General features: G+C 39.9%; 1 protein-coding gene across 2 annotated transcripts in view; it reads right to left on the bottom strand.

The window, feature by feature from the left end:
* tnn (tenascin N) overlaps window positions 1-15,360 on the bottom strand; it is a 42,494-nt gene extending 27,134 nt beyond the window's left edge. For both annotated transcript variants that reach the window (XM_084368157.1, XM_084368158.1), the window contains exons 1-5: window positions 15,263-15,360; window positions 8,870-9,064; window positions 8,522-8,722; window positions 7,955-8,329; window positions 9-142 (exon numbers count right to left, since the gene is read on the bottom strand). In XM_084368157.1, coding sequence (XP_084224283.1) covers window positions 9-142; window positions 7,955-8,329; window positions 8,522-8,722; window positions 8,870-9,062 — 903 coding nt within the window. In that variant the 5' untranslated portion in view covers window positions 9,063-9,064; window positions 15,263-15,360. The remainder of the gene's footprint in view (window positions 1-8; window positions 143-7,954; window positions 8,330-8,521; window positions 8,723-8,869; window positions 9,065-15,262) is intronic.
* Between the last annotated feature and the right edge of the window lie 231 nt (window positions 15,361-15,591).

The following is a 15,591-nucleotide window of genomic DNA, read 5'->3' as shown; positions in this document are numbered from 1 at the left end:
ACACATACTTGCTCCAGGGCACCCTCATCCCCTTTGGGATGATATGTCAAAATGTAATAGTGGGCCCCGCGAACTGACTCCCACTCAACCAGGAGAGAGGCGTCGGTCACCTGGACCAACCGCAGACCCTGAGGGCCGAAGACTGAGAGAGGAAGAAGCAGAGACACAAAGTTTAATGGAGGTTATAGCACATTTTAGTACAACGTTCTGTTACTTTAATTGCCTCCTTGACTGAAACCCTCTGTCATTTTCTCACTTGTCATGTCTTTTAACCTCACTTAGTCCATTTACAAACCTTTTTTTCCTCTGTAGCATCTTACTCTAAACCTTTGTTTTTATCATGTATAATGTATACATAAACATGCAATAAATTGTTCATAATAGAGGACATTTACAGTGTTCATTCATGTTACTTCTCCTGAAGATATATTTTATATATTTACACAACCACATTTGCAGTTATTTTTGCTTTTGATAAGCCGACACCCATCACCGAGTAACCAACCATTTAATTGTCAAGAAAAAAACACAAACTGATGTTAATTTTAAGAGGTGCCTTACTTTTAATTCACAGCTCAGTTGACTCAATGAGCTCCGGCACAGCGCTACAGCCCCTGGCATGGCTGTCTTATAACTCGACTTATTACCACACTACTTTTTGTTGCTGTCAGTACTGATGAAGTTACAGGTAATTGTGAAGTTAACCGTCATTTGTTAGAGCTGTCCAGCAGTCGCTTGTCAGAGCTAAGGTTAGCCTGTCTGCCCTGGCTACTGCCCACCGACCCTGTCTGGTAATCTCTTTCTCTTCACATCTGTCTCTACCTCATCTGTGAGCCAGTCCCACTTCCATTAAACACATATGTGAAGCCATTTCCTTGTCGTTGTCTTTAAATTTGATGGTTAACAAACCGGCGCTTAATGAAACACTTAGTAATGACAGACCTCAGCTTGTTCTTTGCCTCTTAGCATAGCATGCACGGCAGATTCAAATACAGGAATCGCACAAGTAACAGCAAATAGTCATTAATTTGTGCATGAATGGATACACCTTAAACATTGAACCGGCCATATCAAGAAGTCATATCAAAGAGTGTTTTTGTTCAAAGTAGTGGAGACCCGTCATCTCATACTCGTCCGTCCTCTTGCTGTGTTCTTGCGTCTTTCCTAAAATCTAGACTCTTAATCTACAACATTTCTGTTCTCCAAACATTTAAGAATTTGACATGTTGCTATCTAACAAGTGCTGAACACAGTGCAGTGCAAACATTTTCCAAAATTCTCTTTATCTAAATAAATCAAACCCCAACAATAAAAACAGACTTACTTAACTCAAGCAGGTTTCAAGTAACTTAAGTTTATAGTGAACTAAATTAACAGCAACAAACAAGGTAAAATTTCAGGGTACAAAGTACATTTATTGTCATTTTTTTAACTAAACTAACAAAAAATAATGATTGAGTCCTTGAGTCCTGCTACATCTATTTTAAACAATGGAGTATTTGAGAAAAGCATATAATACTATTTTGTTTTAATATGTTATCTTTTAATAACCTTGTCTCCTTTTTATTGCCCTGTCCTCTGTTCTACCTGTTCGTTCCTCTTACACTGTGCAAGAGGATCATGAACTTGGCAAAAAGCAATGCATAAAGTTGAACACTGAGCTTTCTTCCCAAACCTGAGATGGGAGGGAAAAAAATCATTTTACAAGCTCTTCAACGGAGAGCATGGAAAAAATATGTCAGGGGGGCGAATATGAAGGTATATAACTACGGGGGAGTACAATAACATAACAGCAGCCAAAAGACAGAAGACAGCAAGTCAGCAGGGTTGGGGAGTGAGGCTTTCTACAAACAAGGAGAACGTTTTGTGGGTACGATAAAGGGAAATAAATGGTAGATGATGGTGGAGGAGCACGGCACATGTGCACACAGACGCAAGCATATTTCAAGGGGAAAAAGTGAAGGAGTTAAGAGTGGTGAAGGAGTCTGCCATAACTTTGGCAGGGAAGGAATTCACATCAGGTTCAGATGCTGTTCCATAAGGCAAAGTCAGGAAGCTTCATGTTTTTTTTTTCCTCAAATGTAGCAATCCTTTTCCATCCAGTAACGGTTAATATCCCCCTGCTGCTACTCTAGGCACGACTGTCAACAATCTTTACCCTCGAATAATATTTCAGAAGAGCTGGGGTGAATAAATTAACATATTAACATTGGAAGAAGTGGAAACTAATAGTGATTTGTTTCTCCCCTGATTGGAAATGAGTGAAATGCAATTTGAAGAAGGAAAATATGACTAAAATAACATGTTTGGACTTTTTAAGAAGACTATAAATCTGCAGCGAGTGAGCACTAAGGAAGTATCAGTGTCAATGTTGTTCAGGACAAATGAAATGGGAATTCAATCAACTTGTTTTTTGTTGTTCCTCTGTGTCCCGTTACCTGTGATAAGTTTACCATCTGTTTATAAATGTTTTAAAATCAGATATCTGATGACATCACGCTTTTGAGCCAATAACCCATCAATATATACAGTATACTGCGTATACTGCACTGTACTATTATTGTATATTATTAGCAGGGCTGTGCCGATAGACAATGTCAAAGTCCATTGCTGATGCCCGACAGTCATCCACTTCTGAGCCCTGTACTGTACCATCGTGATTAAAAATGCTCCAAACCAGAGAGCGCAAAAATGTAGTGTGTCCCCTGAGAGTTGCCGTAAGCGGTGGCTACAGTGGTGAGCTAACTCCTGCCTTACAGCAACTCTGAGAGGACACACCACTTCAAAAACACTTGACTTCAAAAAAATGTTCTTTGCATTTTGTGTAACTTGTGATTGGTACTATTCTATCTGCCCACTTGAATTGAATTCAATGACACACTTGTAAAAGAGGCCAAATATGGTTTAGAGTTGAGGACAGAATTTAAAGTTGCCTTATGTTAAATAAAATCTCTTTCAATGTGGCTATGAATGAAAGAAAACATTTTTGAGACGGTCAAAGAAGCCATGATAAGAACAGTAAATCCAAAGCATCTGCATTGTGTTGATACAGCCTCAAAGAAGTCTATGTTCTCTTTATATAATCTCACCCGCATTATACCGAGATCACCTTATTAGATTTGGTTTCTTAACTTCAAGTTCAGGCTACAACAATATTTTCATTGTTAAAGCACCCCTGATTCTCTAACCCACGTGGCAGCATCAATGAAAGTGCACCATACAGATGTACAGTATATCTAAAGCCATATTTCTGGAGTCATGTTGCCGTCATCACCCACGGCGCAGACTGACATCCATCACCCAGGCGCTGAAATGGCCAGTAGCCACATAAAACAAAACATGTCTCCACTGGTTTGCTTTTTTGCTCCTCTTCTCTCGGTCCTTATTACCACTGTTATTACTAACACCTAAAATCAACACAAAGTATTTTTTTTTTCTTACCTCCCACTTTCCCTGCCTCCCTGACTGTTCCTCTGACACGCTGCCACTATTGATGTTGGACTCCATTCAACAGCACCTACACACGAAGCTGCAGATCTGTCTCCAGCTATTCTCTGCCTCTACAGAGTGAAACACAGCTTGTTGAAACTAAATCGGCATAAAGGGTTTGACACCGCTGACCTGTACTGTGAAGACCCAACCATTTTACCTTTTTTCTACCTGAAACTGGTGGTGTAGCTTTTTTTTTTTGGTGGATCCACTCCTAGTAAATGTTAAAAATTGCTTCTGTTAAAGTATGTGCCATCTAGTCTGGGTTAAAGCCAGAGGAAGAAATGCTGTAGACAAGTATAGACAGAGAATACGCTTCTTCTGCAGTCCAAGAGACAGTACGATGAAAAAGCCAAATTTTGTGCCTTTCACCTGCAGGAAAATCTTCAAGATCATCTTAGAATTGACTGTCACAGTATGAACTCAGTGAATTAAACGGTCCATGCCTGGCTGCTCCTGCTGCTCACCTTTCTACTTGCTTGGACTTAAATTGCCATAAAATGCAATTTTGTACTCTGCGCCTGAGGCAGTACAGGAATAGCGGTTTGGTGAGCAGCGCATTTAGCGGGGAAGGTGATGATTCTTCTCGGCGGTCAAAGCTAGATGGAGCCCCAAAGGACTGATGGGTGTTCTTATATTCCTGTGGTATTACAGTATGTGACCTAATGTCATCTACAGTAGAGGCCATAGATGTCAGCGGTCATGGGGTCAGCACACTGAAAGGGCCCCGTCAGCTGCTGTATCTGAAATAACTGTTGGAGAGATGCTTTGAATTCCACAGAGGTAGGTCACTATGGCTATTATGAAAACTGCCATAAGTTGAGGTTGAGTCAGAGACATTTTTGTCCATGAATTGACCAATTATTACTAATAGTTGGGAGTTAGATTTAATGGAGAAAAATGCACTTTGAAGGAGCTCTCAGAGTCTGCTGGTCATAGTCATTATATCTTAGAAACTACAATATAAAAAGCCTTAAAACATAGCCAATAATTCCAATATGGTTTAAAAAATTGTAATACCTGCTAAGCTTGGATGCCAACAAATATTTTTCAAACTCTTTTATTTCTCCTTTGGACTGGATAGTGTAGCAGATCTGAATTTTTTGCTGGCGCTTACCGTAACTTTCACAGTTTAAAATGATCAAAATCAAAAGCTGCACATCATATCAGCCAGGGCTACACAATGATTGCAAAATAATCAAAATCCTATTATGGCTGAGTGCAATATCCAAATCACAAGAAGCTGCAATTTTTTGATAGTGGTAAAATAATTGACAAAACAGCATAACAACGACGTACAATAGAGCTGCAGAGATGCTCCAGCCTCCACATTTTGATGTCCCGATGAAAGATAACATGATTGCCTGGTAGGTACCCCAACAAGTGTCACATCATCATGTTTTTAATTAATTTTTTCAGTGATAATGGAAATTGTGATGCAAAAATTCTCATTCTCACTAATTGTGAATCATACTGCAATCACATTATCTGTCAAAATAATTGGAATTTGCTTCTTTTGACCATATCGTGCAACCCTAATATCAGCTGCAACAGTTTATTCCACAAGGCTAACTTCTGACAACACAAACAGACAGGGGACTCTTCTTTAGAGAAACTACCCAGCGTGTCACATCAATTTCAGGAAAGTTTTCCAGTTTAGTCTTATCAGTTTTTTTGTTTGTTTTTTATTTAATTCCTCTGCACCACCAGCATTTGGCACATATAGCTCATTAAAAATAAGATGTAAAAATAATCAGGCTACAGCTGTTAATCAAATGAGTCAGAAACATTTAATCAGTATGTGAATTATTACATTTATAACGTCTTTTCTGAAAGGGAATACATACCTTTTTACTTTTATAACTGCTTTAATGACCGAATTCTATGGTCTTGCAAAACCCAATTAAAAAAAGAAAACTTTCAATCAACATTTCATCTCATGCTGCTTATCTCCTTTTAAAATTCTAGGTACATGCTGCCATCATTAATTAAACTACTACTCAACACTGTAGTGTTTCTGCATATCTTAGTGCTGTAGTTATTCTTGCGTTTTAAGAACTTGCAAATGTTAAAAGGTAAACCTTGTTGAATTTAATGTAGAATTTGGAAGTTTTTAAATTTAATACTGGTTTCAATAGTGCTTCTGCTGCTGCTGTTGAACCCAAATTTAATTAAAGCCCAGAACACCTGTATGAATATACTGAGTATGGTGGTCAGCTAATAGGCTTTGTCAAGGAAGAAATTCTGACACGTACACAGGCGTATATCATAAAATTACTGATGGCTAAATTCCATTTAGCTGCTTCGTTTTCAGGGTCCTGGTATTGTGCCTGCTGCCGTACTCTCACTATGTCACCGTTTACTGGGACACACAGAACAAAGCTACTGCTAGTGTTTAGTAACACTTGTGCTTTTCCTTCTATGAAATTTCTGCCGTACAAAAGCCAATAAGTTGATGAGCCAAGGATGCTGCACCATAAATCAAACGGATTGCAGTGGATAAATTAAACACAAATGGATTGCTGTAAGTCCAAACTATTCATTCAGGCAGATCCGAGAGGTTTTCACTAAATTATATATGAAAGATATTTATATGCAGGTGACTTGGGCAAGTGTTATATTTAATGGCCCCAGAGCTCCTTGTAACATCTGTGTTTTCCATGAGACAGCAGTTAATATTCACAGCTTAATGTCAGCAGAGCCATAGAGGTGACTAATAAAATCGTGAAATGTGAATGTTAATTCTCTTGCGAAATACAGATCAAACTAAATGCAAGTCAGGGTCATAAAAAGTTATTATGCTGCGTCCCAGATATATAATTTACCCATAAAAAGATCATGATGGAATATGCTTACTCAGACACCATGACTCTCTAAAGGACACACAGGAAATGTTGCAGGTAGCTAAGAACTGCCCAAGGGAAAAAAACCTGTATGAATAATCTATGTCTGCAGGGATCAAAGAAACTGGAAACTATGCTGGTGAACATTTTGAAATATTTCTCACCAAAATGTTATTTCGGTCAAAACGAAATGAGACCAGCAAAATTTCAAGGTGAAATCCATTTATACGAGTGGATTCACAGGCAGGAACAAAGTGCTGTCTTCATGAATATTTCATGTTCAAAACTGGTGACCTTGTAGATTTGTGCTAAAAGGCCAAGTAGAGCCAATAGCAAGCAACAGCAAGCCATCCAAGTGCCCATTGAGCCAATGGAGAGACTAAGTGGAGGAAGCTACCATAGCTCATTTCTTAGCTCAGGAAAACTTTACTATCAATATGCACTGTAATACAAAATGTAGTGCCTCTAGTGCAAGAGCAATTTAATTAGATTATGTACAATAATGAAAGCAGAAAACTTTGGGCAAATAAACTGCTCACTAAAGATAACTGTTAAACAGACTGGATATGTAAATAGTAGTGTAGCGATTAAGTATTTTTGTAGGCTAACCCGGAAGTTAGCATCGCCCTGGTTCCCTCCACAAAAAGTCAATGGGATTTTTGAATTGTATTTTTGAATATGGCAGAAAATAAGCTCTTTGGCAAACACAAGCTTAGGATACTTGCACGTTTTGTTCAGCAAGATAATCTTCAATCACAACTTTTGTGATTTTTGAAACTAAAATTAAATCACTAGAAGTAAAAAGCTAAAGTTGGGCTTTAAACTGACAACATTACGGTCGTATGACTTAAACGTCACCACCACTAAGCATCTTACTACACAATTACTATACACATTTTCTCTAAATTAATCAATTGACCTTTTTATGGGCTGTTGGCTACTTGAGGGGAGGCTGACGCTAGCATCATAGCGCTAACTCATACTTTCGGAGTACTGTTTGGGACGGTACCTTTTGAGATGATAGAGGAGGTTGGTGGTGTTTCCAGTTCTGCTGAGGACTGGTCGCCGACACATTTTGCTACCTAATGGTGGTCTGTCCTTTGTCAGACGTCAGGTAGCCGAACTATTTCCAAATACCGGTGTCGAGTGGACACACAGGTGGTCTCCGTCACTCTGAGTAGTTGTGAGTGGGAGGAGCCAGAAACATGCATCAACCGCATGCATCTGTTTCTCTGCTGTGTGATTGGCTGTTGGTGTAGTGTTACTCAAAAGTAACTGTTTCGAAAATAAATGTCATAAATTTATCATTGTTATCGTGGAGAATTTTATCATGAAAATGGTCGAGCCAGCCCTAGTTAAGCCTGTAGTAACCACATACCTTATTTCAGGCATTTATCCGAAAACCCCTTCAAGAAACCCATAGACTTGAGACAAGGGAACCACATGTGCAAAAATGCTGAATGCTAACAGATTTCTGAGTTTTAGGACTACAGACTACACCAGGTAGTGCATCTTGCTAGAATATTAGCTGTTAACGTTAGCTCTCCTATATTCATAAGTTATTGTGCATGCAATGAAAGAAATCCATATACATTGTGTTGTTAAACATGTAAATAGCTTACCCAATGAACAGTCTTCCCCAAAAAAGCCTTCATCACAGATGCACTGGCCATCCACACACCGGCCGTTACCGATGCAGTCATTGGGACACTTCTGGATGCTGCAATCCTCGCCGGTGAAGTGCGGGAAACACACACATTTTCCATCCACGCAGTGTCCCTTGTCGTTGCAGTTGTCTGGACACATCAGCTGGCTGCAGTCCTCACCTGTGTAGCCTTGGTGGCACACACACTTCCCATCCACACACCGGCCGTTGTCATTGCACTCGTCTGGGCAGGAGGACACAGAGCAATCTGGGCCTTCCCATCCCGGGTTACAGAGGCAGCTGCATGTGTCGTGTTGGTAGGTACCATGGCCACTACAGCTTGTGTCCACTCCTTGAGAAAAAATAATTGAAAAGGTGTTATAGTGTGCTTGTCAGGTAAATAATTCATAGGTACACATGCTAGTTATTTAGCATATTCCTTCTAAGTATACTAAATATAAATTACCAACTAACTAGCTTCCTGCCCACAGCAATCTCCTATTTCCACTTGTTCACCCTTAACTGTGGGTCAGCAATTGCTTACCTGCAGCACCACCTCTTCCACAACATCCCTGAGTGCACTGGGTCTTCAGGTAGTTGACTTCTTCCTCTAGCCCATTGACCCTGTATAAGAGTGACTTGAAGCTTTCCGACTCGGCACAGTCACACGTTGGTGTCTGCAGCCTGATGTTGTGTCGAAAGATGATGTCGCTCTCTCCATTCGTAGTGGTCTCTGTCTGCAGACCTGCAAAATGTGATTTGTAGATGCACTGTAATGGGTCACATTGCTTACACACAATTACACAGGATATTTATTATAATATGAATTCTTTATACTTTCATTTGTCATTTGCATTCCCTATTGCTCAGATATTTCATTTTTGTTTATGACCTGTGTCATCCTGGTTTGGCAGACGCTCGAGTTTACAGCTGTTGGTCCCCGGGATGTCGATTTTGTAGACGTGGCTGAAGGTGACTCCCTGCTCTGGGGCTGAGGGGTCCGGGTGGTTGGTGGAGCTGACAGGTGACATGGTGCAGAACAGGGCCAGCAGGCACAGGGCCCTCCACAGGAGTCTGGTGGTCATGACTAGAGGACAAGATAAGAGCAGATCATTGTTCATTTTTAATAAATTACACTTATTTATTAGTCCTCCAAGAGAAAGATGTGAAGATAGCCTATAGCTGCCGTGTTTGTGTAGTATTGAGCTGGAGTCTGGAGATAATTAGCTTAGCTTAGCATAAGAGAGGAAGCAGCGGTGTTTCTTGTTGTCAATATGATGACAAGAATTAAAGACATGAAAAAATTCTTGTATCTGTCCTTTCATTTGGATCCGCGCTAAACATTGTGGTAGAAGGTAAACTAATCGAGGCAAATTAAATGCTCATAAACATATTTCTCAAAAAGTATAATTATTTATTCAAATAAAGTTTCCTTGACCTTACACAACAGATATGTCAGTACCAAAAAAACTAAACTCCTCACTGCTGTCTGTTGAGCAGATCAAAATCACTTCCACAGTCTCACAGTGGCATGACACAGTGCTTCATATGGAGATTAAATATACATTCCATCTGTTATTTTAATGTGAGTTTATAGATTTTGCAGAGATTGTATCTTTGGCATGTACAATGTCTAACAGACTACCGAAACTGTAGATGTTTGTCGTCATGGCTGACTGGACCTAAGTCTCCAGGTTGGAAAAGGTCACGTTTGTACTTTCACGTCAATGTTTTATAGAGAACTGTGGACAGAAATACTATCTGGACAATGCATAAGTTACATTACACTCAGTGGGGCATGCTGCTGTATATTTAATCTCAGGAAACCTGAACCATTATGTCACTGTGGTGTGTGTGTGTGTGTGTGTGTGTGTGTGTGTGTGTGTGTGTGTGTGTGTGTGTGTATGTCTGTGTGTGTGTGTGTGTGTTAGGGCTCTCACTCCACCGTATGGCAGCAGAAAGTGAACAGTCATCACTTTGCCAGAGATCCTTTTGCAATAAACCATAAATTGCACTCAGTCAGGCGTTTCAGAGCTTCAGAGAGTGCAGCAACTTGTCCTCATTGATGATGTCATTGTGTCTAATGACAGTGATGTCATGTGAACTTAAACCTTGCAGCGGCTTCCCCAAGGAATTAGGAAAATTACATGCTGTCAAAAATAGTAGGCCTGTTATAACCTTCAGAAGGTCTTTTTTTTCGGACTTTGGTCTGAATTTAAAAGTTTGAATTGTGGCAGAAGGAACTTCTGACCTAACTGCGCTTAGCTTGTGTGGTCTATGGAAATACAAAACCAATAGCAGGGTGACTTAAAGCTCTGTAATAAAGTGTTGGGGGCCCTGCTATAATGCTTGACAGCTGGAAAAGTCCATATACATACAGTAGCATAAATGCTTCAGTAAACCCATGGGATTTCTTTGAAACCATACAGGATTATTGAATGGAATATGCATGCGCTGCAAAACCCCAATGTTGTTGGTTCACATTCGTAACCAAAGAAGACTGTCTTTAGGAGCATGACATTGTGACAGAAGAAGAAATCTTTCCTCGTTTTTTCATATTCTGAGCAAAGAGCGTTTCAGTTGGAACTATAAAAGTTGAATAAATATATGTTTTTTGTTCAGTTTTGTAAATGTATTCTGTTATGCTGATGTTTCTAACCCATACATTTCCTCAGTTGAGCATCAAAGAGTAAAACAGATGGAAAAGACGAAAATGTGTAGAGAGAGAAACAGATCCTATAAATCCCACTGGACACTGTGTGAGCATTGGCAGAACATTAAAATGTCAACAAGTGGACATAAAGCCTGCCAATCCTCCAACCGCCATTATGATGCCATTATCATATTAACAGAGATTCTGTGCAGGGAGAATATCTGACCTTTTCAATAGCTAAAGTGGAAAGCTACTTTACTTTTTTTCAGTAAAGTAAACTTTGGCTTCTTCTTCACCCTGTGATGATTTATGCAGGGTGTAACTCAAGTACTTCTGTGACTGAAAATCCTCTGGTCCTTTTTTAGGGAGACGAATAGATGTATAATTACCGCAACCTGTTTCTAACAAGTCCAAACTCAACATGGCTGACCTTGTTTGGTTATTTTAGCTGTTGCTGGTCAAAAGCTTGAGGTCGGAGACTGGTGCCAATGCAAGAAACCAAAGCTATGACATCACTTGGTAATTGCTTTTTTTGACCCAATGTGGTGGCCAAAGCCTTAGTAGGTGTTTTATCAGTGGCCAAGAGATGAGGTAAAAGAGACATTAGGGGATGGAAAGAGATTGGAAAGTAAGGGGAAAGGGCGATGAAAAAACTAAAAAGTAAGAGAGATTAAGTGAGTGAGAAAGAGTGAAGAGGTGATAGAGGGAGTGATGGAGAGAGTGTGTTTGAATCAGTGACAGCCTAGCAGTTAGCCACATTATAGACAGTATACTATAACCATGTGGAATGTCACCGAGCACTGACGCGCAGAGATGCTTAACAAGCATGTTTATAGCTCCCTGTCAAGATTTTATTTGATGCTCCCGGTCTTCAGGCCCTTTTCTTATTTCTCTTGGAGGAGATAGCACTGTGACCTTCCAAGCATAGCAGAGGGCCACCACTGACTGCTGAGAGTGTCCCGGTGTGGGTAAGAAAGGCAGATGGAGAGATTAATAGAGAGTGGAAATGGGGAATAGAGAGGGACATGAGGCAGTAACATTTTAGAAATGCTGCTGGATGGGTAGATGATGGGTGGATGGGTAGAAGAATAGTTAGATGGATAGAGAAATGGACGATATTTTTACTGATCAATGGATGGATGATGGACAGGTGGATGGACGACGGATGGATGGATGGCTAAACAGATGGATGGATGGATGGTTAATTATATTAGTTGGTCACTTAATTAATAAATAAGTACAGGGGGATGGATGGATGGATGGACCGATGTATGGATGGATGGACCAATGATGGATGGACCAATGGATGGATGGATGGATGAACCAATGGATGGATGAATGAATGGACCAATGATGGATGGATGGATGGATGGATGGATGGATGGATGGATGGACCAATCGATGGATGGATGAATGAATGGACCAATGATGGATGGATAGATGGATGGACCAATGGATGGACCAATGGATGAAGGGATGGATCGAATGACGAAGGTTATCCTCTCGTATAGCATACATTATAACGGCTACTTAGACATATACTGAACTAGTTAGAAGATGAATGGAGCAGGTGGTGGTTGGACAGTGAAGTAACAAGTAAGATTAGGTATTAGGTATTAGGCTATTATGACAAAAAGCAGGACAGAAAGTTTTCACTTGATTTTAAGAAAAGCAGATTTACTGGATGTTCTCCAATGTAACATAAAGACATTGAACTCTGGTTTGGCATCATTGTCCAGCACGTTCAAAAGCAGTTGACTGTCATTAGTCAATGTGCATTAGACTATAGGATAACGCAGGAAAAACAGAATGACTTTGGGATCCCCTCACTCAGCACATGGCCCATCCAGATAGCATTTCAACCTGGCTTTCAAACCGGCTAAAGTAAAATTCAGCATGTCCATAAACACAGTTAAAAATTCCTTCCAGACAATAACTTCTCTATGTTAAAGCAGAGCTATGTCAATGGGCCTGTAAAATGTTTGTTGACTACCTGCTGATGTGTGTTCACTCTTTATATGGGAGAGAGAAGTGCACAGGATCCTGCCTATATGTGTACAGTATGTGTGTGAAACTTGTCATTTACAGCTTACACAGATGGGGAGAGGGGGGGATTCCCTCCAAAGGTAGCAGCAGCAATTTAATGACTTGGAGACAATACTGTCTGGATCCACAGACAACTGAAAGCTTCTCGACAAGCTGTCGGGATGTTTGTGTGTGAAATGTGAAACAGTGGATGCTCTAAACTCTGGGATCAACAGAGGAGGGGAGGACCACCAGTGAAACAAGGACAAAACAGCTGTAGAAAAAACTCCTATATTGGGAATGCAGATACACACAGAGAGACATGCAGAGAAGGAGACTTGGTCAGTCCGTGCACATTTGCCCTATCCTCTCTATGGAGCCATTAAGCCTCATACAAAAGGCCAACTGTTTCGCCAGGTTTTCGACACAAGACAAATCTTACTGGATCAAACCTATAAGCCGGAGTACGACAAGAAGAGACGTTTTTAAAAAGAGGTACAGGAAGATCGTGCTTTTATGTGCGGTTGCAAACTTGTGGACATTCCTTTCCTTCCCGCTTTTCCCCTCCTTTGCAGCAGCTTGCAGACAGAACAGGGAAAGTAAAATGAATAAAACGAAGCTGAAAGCAATTATCGTCTGAGAGCAGAGCTCATATCTTCATGATTCTGTCTGCCTCCTGCTGCTGCTGCTGTACAGACCACAAGTAGACCTCGATAAGGACCTCAGTATAGAGGCTCCATTCCCTTTAGTGGGGTTGTCAGATGAAAGCCTAACCAACTGAAAAGATAGAAAAAGAACACAACTCGAGCATTATTAAACCAGCTCTAACTTCGAGACAGAGATAAGTTTTTGAAATAATAAAAATGTGTTTTGAGTAGCTTTCATGTGCCCAGGGGTCATTTTCAATCAGCGAAAGCAGATGAAAAAACTCAACTGGAGTCGTGAGGTTTCCATGAAAGGACTCACGTTATGCAATCTGAACACTTTCTATAAGCCACCCACTCAGGGTTATGTGTCTCTCTCTTTCTCCCTCTCCGGCTCCCTCTCTCTATCATTTTGCATGGCTGAGGGCCCACATCTGTAGCTCATTTTCGCGAGGGCTTCTGTGTATTCCCTGAGCCAGCACAGTAGCATTAAAGGTAAATCTACTGGATCGACGGCCCTGTGAGAATATCTATCACCCCAGCACATAGTTATTATAAATATTTATGTTGTTATCCTAAAGGAGAATTAGTACTGGCAGCTTTGTTGACAGACAATATGGCATTATCTACAGTACAATGCAATGTGGAAATTACCTGGATATACAAATCGTAAATAATACCACAAATATACAGTATATATTTGAGGGATTAAAGGCTGTCACTGCTGCCACAAAGTTAAAATAACTTTGTTCATTTATATAATATTGTTATGTTTATAGATCCAAATTTGAAATAATAATATTGTTAAATTGAATTTTTTGTATTTGTTTTTTTAATTAAACTACATGAATCATTCAGTAACCCACAGCAAAAACAATATCACCGGTTAAGGAAGTATTCAGATCATTTAGTAAGTAAAAGAAACAATACCACGGTGTAGTAAAAGTACTTATATATATTAACAGTTAGTGGCACTTCAGTGTTGTAGTTGGTCTCATTTATACTGTTTCATACTGTTCATTAGTGAAATATGTAATAATTCATCATATCTTATAAAATGGTCACATGTTTTGTAGTAAAAATCTCAATCTGTAAAGTAACTCATAAGAATAGCTGTTACAGGAGAAAAAACTAAAATATCTGCCTCTAAAAAGTGGAATAAAAGTATGAATTAGGTGAAAAAATAGAAATACTCAAATAAGTTATTTGTACTCAAGTACAGTACTTGAGTAAATGTACCACGTTACTTTCCATCTCTGACCAATAGAGGCACTTTCAAAGGTTTTAGTGAATGAAAAACATGTCGCACAGCCAACACTTAACAACAATGATCACATAACTCTGTTCAGTGTGTCAATCCTCATCACACATCAATATTTACAACTGACCAAAATCTCAACAACTTTCCTGCAGACAAAGTGCTGTCACGCATCCCAAACTAACACAAGAGCTGCTTTAGTCCCTGCCGGGACACTTGATAAATTCCAGGTGTAGAGTTAAACTGAGGGGAGGCTCAGATGGATGGAGAGAAATAAAGGGAGATGGGAGGGAGAGGCACGCCTAGAAAAAGCTGAGATACAATTTGTTTTTGTAGTGTGAAAAAGATTGATGGATAAAGAGCACCAAAAAGGGGGGAAAAAAGCGCATAATTGGTCTCCCGGGAACTGTGAAAAAATAAACAAGAGCGCTCTCTGAGCACAAAAGAATGAACAACTTTGAATTAACAGCTGTTAAAGCTTTTTTTTGCCTCTTGATAGTCATTAAAAATACTTACATTTAGGCTACTACTTATTTAGAAATGTCGTAAAATAAATTACTAACATTCAGCTGAACAAAAAAACTACAAATAAAACTTTATTTAATTGGACGAACAGTTGCCAGTAAACAAAACTGAGGACAATACAAATTCAGCTCCATGTGTAAATCTCAGAGGGGAAATGACAAAATTAGAAAGTTGCCTTACCCTTAAGTGTTTTCTTTAACTTTCTCCTCCTCTACTCTTTCTCTGTCTCTCTTTTCTCTGAAGGAATGAATGTCACCAAGCCTCTCCCTGTGCCACCTGTTGACAGGCTCCAGCCAATGATTCAAAGACGTCTAACGCTGCCAGTAACTTTTGCTCTCTCCCTCCCTCTTCAATTGTTAAAAATCTCTCCCAAAATGCCTATAGGCCAATGGGCAGTTAGTTTGGGAGTGTCTCCTCTCCTCCTCTCCTCAAGTGATTGACTGGAAAGGGAGAGGAAGAGGAGGAGAGAGATAATGAGCAGCATGTACTAGTCTTTCCCCCCCGAGCGA

The sequence above is a fragment of the Pagrus pagrus genome (assembly GCF_965226575.1).
Source record: "Pagrus pagrus genome assembly, chromosome: 12".
Taxonomy (NCBI): domain Eukaryota; kingdom Metazoa; phylum Chordata; class Actinopteri; order Spariformes; family Sparidae; genus Pagrus; species Pagrus pagrus.
Note: the sequence above shows the minus strand (reverse complement) of the source record. Positions and strands in the feature narration are given on the sequence as shown.